This window comes from Trachypithecus francoisi, unplaced genomic scaffold, assembly GCF_009764315.1.
Source record: "Trachypithecus francoisi isolate TF-2019V2 unplaced genomic scaffold, Tfra_2.0 Lachesis_group4, whole genome shotgun sequence".
Taxonomy (NCBI): Eukaryota; Metazoa; Chordata; class Mammalia; order Primates; family Cercopithecidae; genus Trachypithecus; species Trachypithecus francoisi.
Genome location: NW_022681469.1, coordinates 120,243,900 through 120,258,049, shown reverse-complemented (window position 1 = coordinate 120,258,049; position 14,150 = coordinate 120,243,900). Strand labels below are relative to the sequence as shown.

The 14,150-nt window shown below is 51.0% G+C and overlaps 1 protein-coding gene across 2 annotated transcripts in view; it reads left to right on the top strand.

Moving 5' to 3' along the window:
• The first annotated feature begins 9,033 nt into the window (after positions 1 to 9,033).
• The window catches only part of CASTOR2 (cytosolic arginine sensor for mTORC1 subunit 2), a 69,269-nt gene continuing 64,152 nt past the window's right edge, over positions 9,034 to 14,150 (top strand). For both annotated transcript variants that reach the window (XM_033192918.1, XM_033192919.1), the window contains exon 1: positions 9,034 to 9,512. In XM_033192918.1, the coding sequence (XP_033048809.1) occupies positions 9,058 to 9,512 (455 nt within the window). In that variant the 5' untranslated portion in view covers positions 9,034 to 9,057. The remainder of the gene's footprint in view (positions 9,513 to 14,150) is intronic.

The window sequence follows — 14,150 nt, the reverse complement described above, 5'->3', positions numbered from 1 at the left end:
CACTGAACTCCAGGCTGGGGAACAGAGCAAGACTCTGTTTCAAAAAAAATAAAAGAAAGAAAGAGAGGGAGGGAGGGAGGGAGGGAGGGAGGAAGGAAGGAAGGAAGGAAGGAAGGAAGGAAGGAAATGAAGCTGTGGCAGCTTCCACAGCCACACCTCCAGGACTTCATGTTTCTAAATGGTAACTGTATTTTCCCAAAATGGCTACAATAGTAACTTCATCCAACATGCTCTTCTACAAAGTAACTTTGTCACTCCTCCATCAAGAAGCAGGGTCTATGACCCCGTCTTAGTCTGTTTTTGTTGCTATAAAGGAATACCTGAGGCTGGGTGATTTATAAAGGAAAGAGGCATATTTGGCCCTGCAGGCTGTACAAGAAGCACGGTGCCAACATCTGCTGCTAGTGAGGACCGCAGGAAGCCTCCTATCATAGTGGAAGATGAACCGGGGTGGGGGGGGCAACAAGATCATGTGGTGAGCAAGAAATATGCCAAGTTCTTTCAAAGATCCAGCTCTCATGTGAAAAGAGCAAGAATTCACTCATTACCACAGGGAGGGCACCAAGCCATTCATGAGGGATCTGCCCCCAGGACCCAAACACCTCCCACTTGGCCTTATCTCCAACACTGGGGATCACACTTCAACACGAGATTTAGAGGGGACAAATATTCAGACTATATCAGCCCCCTCCCCTAACTCAAGCTGGGGTTGCACCTGTTTCAACCCAGAGAATACCATGCAGGTGACGTCCCTATGATTTCTTTTTTTGTGTTTTGTTTTGAGATGCAGTCTTGCTCCATTGCCCAGGCTGGAGTGCAGTGGTGCAATCTCAGCTCCCTGCAACCCCTGCCTCCCGGGTTCAAACAATTCTCATGCTTCAGCTCCCGAGTAGCTGAGACTGTAGACGTGCACCACCACGCCTGGCTAATTTTTGTATTTTTAATAGAGACAGAGTTTCACCATGTTGACCAGGCTGGTGTCAAACTCTTGACCTCAAGTGATCTGCCCGCCTCAGCCTTGCAAAGTGCTGGGATTATAGGCGTGCACCCCCACACTCAGCTAATTTTTGTATTTTTATTAGAGACAGGGTTTCACCATGTTGGCCAGGCTGGTGTCAAACTCCTGGTCTCAAATGATCTGCCCACCTCAGTCTCTCAAAGTGCTGGGATTACAGGCTCAAGACACATCCAGCACGATTTCTGAGGTTAGGTCATAAAACGCCATGTGGCTTCCAGCTGACTTTCTTGGAACATTTGCTCTCCAGACTCTCCCTGCGATGTCCTCTCTAGGAATCCAGCTGCCAAGCTGTGAGAAGCCCTAGCCCCATGGAGAGAGGCACCCGTCAACAGTCCCAGCTCAGCCCAACCAGGCTCCAGACATAAAGAAGCTTCCAGGCGATCCCAGCCCCCAGGCATCCAAGTCTTTCCAAGTAAAGGCCAGATACCACAGAGCAAAGACAAACTGTTCTCACACGCCCTGTCTGAATTCACGACCTATAGAATTTGTGAGTTCAGGCCAGGCACAGTGGCCCACACCTTTAATTCTAACACTTTGGGAGGCAGAGGTGGGAGACTCACTTGAGATCAGGAGTTTGAGACCAGTCTGGGCAACATCATGAAACCCCATCTCTACCAAACAATACATATTAGCCAGGTGTGGTGGTGTCTGTAGTCCCAGCTACTTGGGAGGCTGAGGTGGGAGGATCACTTGAGTCCAGGAGATCAAGGCTGCAGGGAACCGTGATCACGCCACTGCACTCCAGCCTGAGTAAGAGTGAGACCGTCTCAAAATAAAAAGAAGAAGAAGAAGAATTATCCCAGCACTTGGGGAGGCCAAGGCAGGCAGATTACCTGAGATCAGGATTTCGAGACCAGCCTGTCCAAAATGGTGAAACCCCGTTTCTATTAAAAATACAAAAAAATTAGCTGGGCATGGTGGTGTGCACCTGTAATCCCAGCTACTCGGGAGGCTGAGGCATGAGAATCACTTGAGGTGGAGGTTGCAGTGACGGAGATTGTGCGGCGGCACTCCAGCCTGGGCGACGGAGTGAGGCTTCAACTCAAAAAGAAAAAAAAAAAAGAAAAATTCATGAGTTAATATAATGTAGTTTCCTATTTTCCTTCCTTCCTGCTTTTCTTTCTTTCTTTTTTCTTTCTTTCTTTTCTTTCTTTCTTTCTTTTTCCTTCCTTCTTTCTTTCTTTTCCTTTCTCTCTTTCTTTTCTTTCTTTTTCTTTTTTTTTTCTTTTGTCTTTCTTTTCTTTCATTCTTTCTTCTTGCCCGGCTGCCCAGGCAACAGTGCAGTGGCGCAATCATAGCTCACTGCAGCCTTGAACTCCTCAGTTCCAATGATTCTCCTGCCTCAGCCTCCCAAGTAGTTGGGACAACAGGCGTTAGAGACAGGATCTTGCTAGTCTCAAACTCCTGGTCTCACAATCCTCCCATCTTAGCCTCCCAAGTTGTTGGGACGACAGGCATGAGCCACTGTGCTTACAGGTATAAGCCACTGCACCGGGCTATCTTGTCATTTCTCTCCACTAAGTGTGAGCTATGTAGTATATAGTAACCGTTACCAGAACAAATCCCTGCTGCCTCCTCTGAAAGCCCATCCACGCACCTTTTGCTCACTTCTGAACCTGAGTCATACACAGGTCTGATTTGCCTGCATCTTAGCCGCAGGGAGGCTGCAGAAGCTCACCTTGTGAAGACAGGGCTCAAAACATGGGAAATCATCAAAATCTATGCTGGGTGGCCGCCATGCACAGATGGCCACTAGGTCAGACCAAGTGTGGACTAACAGTAGCCTGTAACAGTGACCTCTCCTCATCGCACCCTGCTCCATCATGATTTGAACCTCTCTAGAACCTGCCATGTTGAATTGGGTGCTGACTTCACTCTGCTTGCTTTTTTTGTGTGTGACAGAGTCTCGCTCTGTCGCCCAGGCTGGAGTGCAGTGGCATGACCTCAGCTCACTGCAACCTCTGCCTACCAGGTTCAAGCAATTCTCCTGCCTCAGCTGCCTGAGTAGCTGGGATTATAGGCGCCCACCACAACGCCAGGCTAATTTTTTTGTATTTTTAGTAGAGTTGGGGTTTGGTTTCACCATGTTGGCCAGGCTGGTCTCAAACCCCTGAACTCAAGTGATCCACCTGCCTCGACCTCCCAAAGTGCTGCCAAAATATTAGTATTTTGGCCAGGGACAGTGGTTCACATCTGTAATCCCAGCACTTTGTGAGGCTGAGGTGGGCAGATCACCTGAAGTCAGGAGTTCCAGACAAGGCTGGTCAACATGGTAAAACCCCGTCTCTACTAAAAATACAAAAATAACTGGGCATGGTGACGTGTACCTGTAGCTCCAGCTACTCAGGAGGCTGAGGTAGGAGAATCGCTTGAACCCAGGAGGCGGAGGTTGCAATGAGTCAAGATCACAACACTGCACTCCAGCCTGGGCAACACAGCGAGACTCTGTCTCAAAAAAAAAAAAAAAAAGCCGGTACAGTGGCTCACACCTGTAATCCCAGCACTTTGGAGGTCAAGGCGGGCAAATCACCTGAGGTCAGGAGTTCCAGACTAGCCTGACCAACACAGTGAAACCCTGTCTCTGCTATAAAAAAAAAAAAAAATAGCTGGGCGTGGTGGTGAGTGCCTGTAATCTCAGCTACTCAGGAGGCTAAGACAGGAGAATCACTTGAACGCAGGAGGCAGAGGTTGCAGTGAGCCAAGATTGCACCACTGCTCTCCAGCCTGGGTGACAGAGTGGGATTCCATTTCAGAAGGAAAAAAAAGTGTTTCAACATATAATCAATATTTTTAAATTATTAATAAAATATTTTAATTTTTTTCATAATAATCTTTGCAATCCAGGGTTCATTTTACACATGATAGCACATCTTAATTTGGATGCTTAATTTTCATTCACAATACTCGATCTGTATTTAGAGTTCGTAGATTTACCTAACTAAATTGTTTCAAAGTCATGTGACCAACTTGTCTTCCTTGAGAGTGTCCTGGTTTCAAAAATGAAAGTCTTACATCTTGAAATTCTCCTTGGTTCCAGGAAAATCAGGGCAGTTGGTCACCCTCTTCCAAACATATTTGGACATTTTTCTTTTCTTTTTTTTTTTTTGAGACATAGTCTCACTCACTCTGTCGCCCAGGCTGGAATGCAGTGGTGTCATATTGGCTCACTGCAACTGCCATCTCCCAGGTTCAGGTGATTCTCCTGCCTCAGTCTCCCGAGTAGCTGGGATCACAGGCACATGCCACTGTGCCCAGCTAATTTTTTTGTAATTTTAGTAAAGACGGGATCTCACCATGTTAGGTTAGTCTTGAACTCTTGACCTCAAGTGATCTGTCCAATTAAAGCCTCTCAACATGCTGGGATGACAGGTGTGAGCCAACGCACCCGGCCGGGTTTTGTTTTTTGGTTCTGTTGTTTTGTTTGGTTTATTTGAGATGGAGTCTCACTTTATCTCCCAGGCTAGAGTGCAGTGGCGCAATCTCCTCAGCTCACTGCAACCTCTGCCTCCCAGGTTCAAGCGATTCTCCTGCCTCAGCCTCCTGAATAGCTGGGATTACAGATGCCTGTCACCATGCCCAGCTAATTTTTGTATTTTTAGTAGAGACGGGGTTTCACCGTGTTGGCCAGGCTGGTCTCAAACTCCTGGCCTCATGATCCACCTGCCTCAGCCTTCCAAAGTGCTGGGATTACAGGCATGAACCACCACACCTGGCCGAGTTTTGTTTTTTGGTTTCTGTTGTGTTTGTTTTGTTTTGTTTTGTTTTTTCGAGATGGAGTCTCACTCTACTGGGAGTGCAGTGGTGCAATCTCAGCTCACTGCAATCTCCACCTCCCGGGTTCAAGCAATTCTCCTGCCTCAGCGTCCTGAGTAGCTGAGATTATAGTCACTCACCACCATGCCCTGCTAATTTTTGTATTTTTAGTAGAGACAGGGTTTCACCACGTTGACCAGGCTGGTCTCAAAATTCTGATGTCAGGCAATCCACCTGCCTCGGCCTCCCGAAGTGCTAGGATTACAGGTATGAGCTACTGTACCTGACCTGTTTGTTTTTGTTCTTGTTGTTTGTTTGTTTTTTGAGACAGAGTCTAGTTGTCTAGGCTGGAGTGCAATGGCGTGATCTTGGCTCACCACAACCTCCGCTTCCCTGGTTCAAGCGATTCTCCTGCCTCAGCCCCTCAAGTAGCTAGGATTACAGGTGCATGCCACCATACTCAGCTAATTTTTTTTTGTAGTTTTAGTAGAGATGGGGTTTTCACCGTGTTGGCCAAGCTGGTCTCAAAATCCTGACCCCAAGTGATCTGCCGGGTGTGGTGGCAACCACTTGTAGTCCCAGCTATTCGGGAGGCTGAGGCAGCAGAATTGCTTAAACCCAGGAGGCAGAAGTTGCAGTGAGCTGAGATCGTGCCATTGCACTCCACCCTGGGTGACAGAGCAAGACCCTGTCTCAAAAAAATTTTTTTTTTTTTTTACCAAGACCCACAGTAAAACACCTTTATATCAAGCTCTAGTGCACATAGGCAGACACACACACGCTTGCACCCCTTACACATGGACAAAAAAGATTTTTTTTTTTTTGAGACAGAGTCTTGCTCTGTCACCCAGGCTGGAGTGCAGTGGTGCAATCTCGGCTCACTGCAAGCTCCACCTCCTGGGTTCAGGCCATTCTCCTGCCTCAGCCTCCCAAGTAGCTGGGACTACAGGCGCCCGCCACCTCACCCGGCTAATTTTTTTTGTATTTGTAGTAGAGATGGGGTTTCACCGTGTTAGCCAGGATGGTCTCGATCTCCTGACCGCCTTGGCCTCCCAAAGTGCTGGGATTACAGGCTTGAGCCACCGCGCCTGGCCACATGGGCAGAACTAAAGTGTCCTGCGGTATAGAAAAGATAATAGTAACCTACCCATTTTATATGCAACACTGTGTCATTTTCTAGTCTATTTAAAAAATGTTTTTTGTTTTTTTTGTGGGGGGAGTTTTTCCATCGTGTTGAAGAGATGGTCTCACTCTGTTACCCAGGTTAGGGTCCAATGGTACAGTAATAGTTTACTGCAGCTCCGAACTCCTGGGCCCAAGGGATCCTCCCACCTCAGCCTCCTGAGTAACTAGGACTACACGCGCATGCCACCACATCTAGTTAATTTCTTATATTTTTATTTTTGTAGAGATGAGGGGTCTTGCTATGTTGCCCAGGCTGATCTCAAACTCCTGGCCTCAAGAGATCCTCTTGCCTTGGCCTCCCAAAATGCTGAGATTACAGGCATCAGTCACTGTACCCAGCCTGTTTAATTATTTTTTTTAATACTTGCCATGCCCTGCTAAATTGATTTCACCGTCCACTAGATGGGTCATACATAGCCTGCAGATTGAAAAATGTTACCTTAGGCCATCCAGAGCAGAAGTCAGAAAACAAGCCAAATCTTGCCTTTAGCCTTGTTTTGTTTCACCTGCTTTTTGTTTTGTTTTGTTTTGTTTTGTTTGTGTATGTGTGTGTTTGTTTTTTTGTTTTTTTTTTTGAGACAGAGTCTCGTTCTGTCGCCCAGACTGGAGCGCAGTAGCGCAATCTCAGCTCACTGCAACCTCCGCCTCCCAGGTTCAAGCAACTCTCCTATCTGAGCCTCCCAAGTAGCTGGGATTACACATGCATGCTGCCATGCCCAGCTAATTTTTGTATTTTCAGTAGAGACAGGGTTTCACCATGCTGGCCAGGCTGATCTCGAACTCCTGACCTTGTGATTTGCCCGCCTTGGCTTCCCAAAGTGCTGGAATTATAGGAGTGAGCCACCATGCCCTGCCAGTTTTTTTTTTTTTTTTTCTTTTTTTTTAGAAATTGAATTTTATGCCTTCAGGCAGGCTTTGCTTCATCTGTACCATATCCAACCTTTTTTTTTTTTTTTTGAGATGGAGGCTCACTCTATCACCCAGGCTGGAGTGCAGTGGTGCGATCTCAGCTTACTGCAACCTCCACCTCCTGGGTTCAAGCGATTCTTCTGCCTCAGGAGAATGCACCACCATGCCTGGCTAATTTTTTTGTGTTTTTAGTAAATAGGAGGTTTCACCATGTTGGTCAGGCTGGTCTCGAACTCCTGACCTCAAATGATCTACCCTCCTTGGCCTCCCAAAGTGCTGGGATTACAGGCGCGAACCATCGCACCCAGTCACATTTCCAACTATCTGATAGCCAACTGCTTCACACATCTGTGTAATCTGGCCCCTGAATACACTTCTGTTTGGACTTTCTAGATCTCTAGATTCTAAAGGCATAGATAGGTGCATTGATGCATTCCACAAATATTGAATGAGTGTCTCTCATAGGCCAGTCACTATTGCTGACAATGGGAACACAGCCGAGAGCAGACAAAAAATCACTGCCTTCTTGGAGTTGAGATTGTATAGGGAAGAGACAGATAAGCTTAAAAAAAAAATTCTGAGGCTGGAGGATCACTTGAGGCTGGGAGTTTGAGAAAAAAGCCAGGCACAGTGGCTCACGTCTGTAATCCCAGCAGTTTGGGAGGCCAAGGTGGGTGGATCACCTGAGAGCAGGAGTTCAAGACCAGCCTAGGCAACATGGTGAAACCTGGTCTCTACTAAAAATACAAATATTAGCCGGCCGTGGTGGCCCACGCCTGTAATCCCAGCTAGTTGGGAGGCTGAGGCACGAGAATCTCTGAACCCAGGAGGTGGAGGTTGCAACAAGCCGAGTTCGTGCCATTGCACTCCAGCCTGGGCAACAGAGCAAGACTCTGTCTGGGGGTGGTTGGGGGGGGTGGAAGTGAAAAAAAAAATTAGCTAGGCATGGTGCTGTGCAACTGTAGTCCCAACTACTCGGGAAGCTGGGGTGGGAGGATCGCTTAAGCCCAGGGGTTCGAGACTGTAGTGAGCTATAATTGCGTCCCTGCATTGCATCCTGGGCAACAGAGCAAGACTCTGTCTCTAAAAAGTAAGTAAATAAAAAAAAGAAAGTAACAGAAAATGAAGTGGGAGGGTGATATGCATGCTCTAAGATCTATCTACCACAGATTCCAGGTTTTTCATCCTTTTGTGGAAATGACAAAACCTAGTGTGTTCCTACCTAACAGAGGAGGGCTGAAGGAAGGTGAGGGAGCACAGCTGCAATTTTCCCCTAAAAGAGAATTCTCAGCCTGCCCTGGCAGATAGATCTCACCCATCACATCCCCAGATTACTCTGCCAAAAGTCGAAGCACCAGTCACTTTAACCCAGAACATTTCAAAACCAGACAGCCATGAAGGAGGAACCTCTGTGGTCCGGGCGCATGGGCCCTGGGGTTGAAAGTGCCTCAGACGCATTTTACATTTTCTTCGAATTCAGCCTTCGCAGTCCCCTTCACCCCCTCTCCCGCGGGATAAATGGCCACCTCATTAGCTCTGCACACATGACCTTCCCGACCTGACTCCTAGTGACTGTGCCTGCCTTATCTCTTTTCTCTCCTCCCTCACGTTTTCCGCTGCAACAAAACCAAACACAGCACCGTGGGGGCTTTCACGCTTCTGTGCCCTTGGACACGCTGTATTGCAGCCCGGAAGGCCTCTGTCCTCCATCCGCGCATCCACACTCCCTTGCTACAAACTCCCATTCATCCTTCAAAACCCAGCCTGAATGTCCCCTCCTCCAGGTCACCCCCTTTGACCTGTCAATCCCCTCCCACCGTGTCCCCAGCAAGCTTTTCGGTTTGGCTTCTCTGCACTCTCATGACCGATTGCCCTACATCTTGGCGCTCCCAGACTCGGGCCTTCTTCAGCACCGGAGTAGTCTGCATTGCTTGCTTTACACTCCAAGCGCCTAGTACCGAGCCTGAGTGGGTGCCAGAGGGCGCACTTAGGCTCGGGGTGGCTCCACCCACCCAGTGCCTCCCCTCGGCCTTCCCCGTGGCCCTGAAGGTGCCCGCGCTCCTGCATTTCCCGTGCACCGGGCTGCCGGTAGTTCGACCGCCCAGCCCCCGCGGCAGCAACAGCAGCAGCAGCAGCACCGGGGGAGCCCCCAGGCGGACTACAAGTCCCGGCAGGCCGCGCGCGGGCCGCGCATGCGCAGCGGGGACCGGCGTTTGAGTGGCAAGTTGTTTGTTACAGCGAACACCAGCTGCTCCCCGCGCCGGGCGCCGCGCGCCGCGCGCCGCTGCTCCGCCGCTCGGCCCCTCGGTTGCTGCTCCGCCGGCGCTGCCTCCCTCGCCCCGCGGCTCCCCCTCGCAACTTGGCTGGCCTCCTCCCTTTTGTCCCGCCCGGCCTGGCCGCCGCCGCCCCCCGCGCCCGGCGCCGAGCTCCCGGGTCCCCGGGCCGGCTGTCGGTGCCGGCAGGGCGCGGAGGGGGCGGGGGCCGCGGCTCGTCCCCCCGCGGATGAGCCGCCGCGGACGGGGCGCGGGCGGACGATGGAACTCCACATCCTGGAGCACCGGCTGCAAGTTGCCAGCGTCGCCAAGGAGAGTATCCCGCTGTTCACCTACGGCCTGATCAAACTTGCCTTCCTGTCCTCCAAGACCAGGTGAGCGCGCGAGGACGCGGCGCCGGCCGGGGACAGACAAAGGGGGCGCACCCCGGGCCGCTGTCCTCGCCGCCGCGCCTCGGAAAACAACTTCGGGCCCCGGGAGCGCCCCCGCCCCGCCCCCGCCGCCGCTTCGCCCGCGTCTGACAAAGCCCGAGCCGCAGGGTCCTGGCTCCCGGACCCCCCGCAGCCCTCCACCCCCCGGTGCGCCACCCCCCACCTCTGTCGAACACCCCTATCTCCCACCCCCTCCCCCATCGCAGCCCCCTCTCCGAAATCCGAGGGGCTGGGGCGGCTGCAGTGACGGATCCGTGAATGGATGAAGGAACGAACGAATGAATGAATGAAAAACAGGTGTGAGGACGCGGCCGTGGAAAAAACAAACTAACGCCCCCATCCCCCTCATCCCTCAGTTGGGCCGGCCCCCGTCGCCACGGCGGGGGGAGGGATTCCGCTGAGCGCGGTTACCCAGAGCAGAAAATCATAAAATCATTAGTGGGTGTTTATCTCAAGGTGCCTACGAGGCTTGATCGCCGACGGCCTGGAATTGGGGGGGAAGGGGGGCTGGGCGAGGGCCAGGGAGGGGCTGCAGAGGACGTGATTCTTTCTCCTTGGGGTCCTGGAAAAGGGGTGGGGGATGTTTTGCCCAACCGTGGAAGGGGAGGAGCAGGCGTGTTTATGCATCTGCCTTGAGGCTGGGCTTGGATGCTGCCGGGGGAAAAATAGTTGAAGGCCTTGGAAGGTAAAAGAGGGAAACACACACAGTGACAGACACACACACTCTCTCACTGTCTCTCTCTCACTCGGATTTTCCCTATGCCAGGTAAAGGTTTGACTTTGTGAGCTCCGGTGGGTGCTTGCATTAGGGTTTTGTTGTTGTTGAAGGAGCCTGAGCCCAGGGGAGTGTGAGTACCAGCTAGCTGCTGTAACTTAAGTCTCGTTTGCCCACCATTGTGACTGTTAAAAAGGAATGATAAAGTTGTTACTGGTTGGTTTTTCGCGGTTTGGGGCGGTGGTGGCTCTCCCTCACTGCAAAATGAATGAATACATTACAGGTCAAGGTTAGCGTGAAAATGACAGCCCCCTTAGGCTGCCCCCTTTGGCACTGAGCTCAAGGGACACAGGGAAATAATTCCATCCGAGCCTGTTATCTGCCTGTGAAAGTTCTCGCTTGGAAATCTCACTTTGATGTGTGTGTCTGAGCCGGGTGCTCAGTCCGGCTATTGTTTGCGAGATGGAGCCAGATCTGCCGGTGGTATCTTGTTTACTTTCTTCTCCGGCTGCTCAATAGGGTATGGAGATTTGAAATCCTCGCCTAGACTCTGCCACGGAGCCTGTGCTCCCCGTTGATTGCAAAGGGTAATGATTAAACAGGTCATTTGAAAACAAAGCCAACAGCTCGGATTCTGAACCGCGCCCCCACCCCTCACACAAAAGACCCCTCTGGCTGTTGACACTTTCAGATCCTGCTTCTGCCTGCCCTCTGCCCCCCACTCCCTAGCCAGGCTTGATGTTCCAAGGCTTGGAGGTAACAGAACAGCCTTGTTTTTCCAAGCCTTGGCCCTCAGCCCTGGGCAGCCCCCTGGCTGATTTCTCGGCCACCATTCAAATGAGGATGATGACTCAGGCTGCGGCTGTTCACTGGGCCTGGGTGCTGGGAGGAGGGGGCATTTGGGGGCTTAGAAAGGCAGCAAAGGGCGGGATCCCTCAGCCCCTTCCCCTTGGTGGAGGGACTGGACTTCTTCCAACCCCCAACTCAGGGTTCCCTTTGGGGACTCACGGATAGGCATGTCTCTGGGGGCAAGCCCCTCTGCTGGCCTCTGAACACAAGAAAACCTGCCTCTCAGTGGGTCCTCCTTCCTCCCTCCCGCAGAAAGCAGCCTGTCCTGTCCCAGACCCAGGTGACCCAGCTGACTAGTCCAGTTTCAAGATGACTCAGAGGCCAAAGGCCATCTCTGTGTTTCCTTGGTCTGGCCTCAAAAGGTGCTGGAACATTTGTCAAATGCCTGAGGACCAGCCACCCCAAGCACTCTGAGCCCAGATAGTGGCTCCGGATCATGACCAGAGCTCCCTGCCTGCATGGCTGAGGCGAAGTCTGTGTCCTCTGGCTCACACTTTGTCCGTCTGTAAAATAGAGATAGCACTACTTGGCCCACTCGTGGACGCAGAACTGTGTGGATGACGTGGGATGATTGTGGGAAACGGCTTTTTAGCAAGTGTGAATGGGTCGTAGAGTAGGGATATAGCATTGAAGCTGTTTTCAGTCATCAGCCATCCAGGTAGAAGCCCCTAGAATCTTCCTGCAATACCTGCCCCCGGGTGTTGACCCATAGCTCTGTCACCTCCCTCTCCAAAACCTAAGTTTAGCCCAGACTAGCATAGCATGCCCTGAGGGTCCCTGTGCCACCTGTTTACTGTTTTGTTTTGTTTTTTTTTGAGACAGTTTTGCTGTTGTCCGGGCTGGAGAGCGATGGCATGATCTCAGCTCACTGCAGCTTCCACCTCCCAAGTTCAAGCGATTCTCCTGCCTCAGCCTCCCGAGTAGCTGGGATTACAGGCACGTGCCACCAGGCCTGTCTAATTTTGTGTAGAGACGGGGCTTCTCCATGTTGGTCAGGCTGGTCTCGAACTCCCGACCTCAGGTGATCCACTCACCTCGACCTCCCAAAGTGCTGGGGTTACAGGCGTGAGCCACCGCGCCCAGCCCATTTAAAATTTTGTCAGTCACATTCTATAGCATCAAATCATTGACATGGCATTCGAGGCCCTTTGGGATCTAGATCCTGAAACCTCATCTTTATTTTTTTATTTTTCATTTTTCTCTTTTAGAGACAGTCTTGCTCTGTTGTACAGGCTGGAGTACAGTGGCACCATCATAGCTCAATGCAGCCTCCAACTCCTGGGCTCAAGCGATCCTCCCACCTCGACTTCCCAAAATCCTGGGATTACTGCTCCTGGCCTTGAATCCTCATCTTTAGCCCTCCCCCAGCAAATACACAATTTGCCTTATTGTTCTCTACACACCTCTGTGGCTTTGTATCTTACCTCTCCCATCTGCCTGGAATATTCTCCCCACCCACCCCTAGTAATTCTATTCAATCCTCAAGAGCTAATGACAGCACCCTGAAACCTTCCTGAACCTTTCCCTCCGCCCCTTAGCAGACTTAAGTCACTTCTTCCCTCTCGTGGAGTGGAGTTATGGAAAGGGAATGGCATTAGGAAACATTCACTCTGTGTGGGGGTGTGGCCGGGTCCAAGGGATACAAAGATGCCTTGCCCCTTCCTCTGCCAAGCTCTAGAGCCTGGTGGAAGAGAAAGAAAGAGGCCATCACTCTACAGCAGGGGGAAGTCAGGGAAGGGCTGGTCTAGCAGGGTACCTAGAAGGCTGGGTGCCTACCTGCAGGAGGTGGCACTAGATCTTAGAGCTTTTCGTTTGTTTTTAAGAGATGAGGTCTCACTCTATTGCCCAGGCTGAAGTACAGTGGCACCATCATAGCTCACTGCAGCCTCGAACTCCTAGGCTCAAGCAATTCTCTAACCTCGACCTCCCAAGCAACTGGGACTGCGGGTACGCACCACCACACTCAGCTAATTTTTAAATTTCTTGTAGCGATGGGAGTCGCACTGTGTTGCCCAGGCTGGCCTCGAAATCCTGGCCTCACATGATCCTCCCACCTCAGCCTCTCAGAGGTTACAGGCATGAACTTACAGGCATGAGCCTTTGGTCCTTAGGGCTTTTAAAGGAGAAAAGCCGTAAGGGCCAGTGGCTCACACTTGGAATGAACTAGTCGGAAGAGGGGATCTAGACCCCAGGACCCCCAGGTGTGTTCTGTGTATTAGGTATTAAACCTGCTTTGCAAACCAGGAACACAAAAGATTAAGTGACTTGCTCAAGGTCATGTAAGAAGTGATAGACCCGGGATTTAAATGTGCAAACCTGCACCTTTCTGCGTAAGCTCTGAGTTTTTGCTATTGCAGGTTGCAAGAGATGCCCCCATTGAATGGTTATGTCCAGCCCTTCTGTCTGCAGCACACTGTTCTGAAAGGCTTAGGAGCACAGAACTGAAACGCTGGCCTTTCTATATTCCCGCCTACTTGGCCTTGGTGGGCCTTTGCTTTATTTTTTTCTTTTCTTTTCTTTTCTTCTTTTTTGAGATGGAGTCTCACTCTGTCGCCCAGGCTGGAGTGCAGTGGTACAGTCTCTGCTCACTGCAAGCTCCGCCTCCTGGGTTCACGCCATTCTCCTGCCTCAGCCTCCCTAGTAGCTGAGACTACAGGTGCCTGGCTAATTTTTTGTATTTTTAGTAGAGATGGGGTTTCACAGTGTTAACCAGGATGGTCTCGATCTCCTGACCTTGTGATCCGCCCACCTCAGCCTCCCAAAAGTGCTGGGATTACAGGCGAGAGCCACCACGACCTGCTTAGACATTCTACTTCGTTAGAATCTTAGAGCCTATCTCAGATACTTCCTTCCAGGCACCTTACGTATTTTTCAACTTTTGCCCCTAACAACGTGATATTGGCTTGTCTTTTTCTCTTACCTAGGTTATAAACCTTCAGGCTTTTTGTGCGTGATTTGATCCACCCCTCCCCACCACCACCATCACCACAGTACCTACCAGTGATGATGAGAGCTAC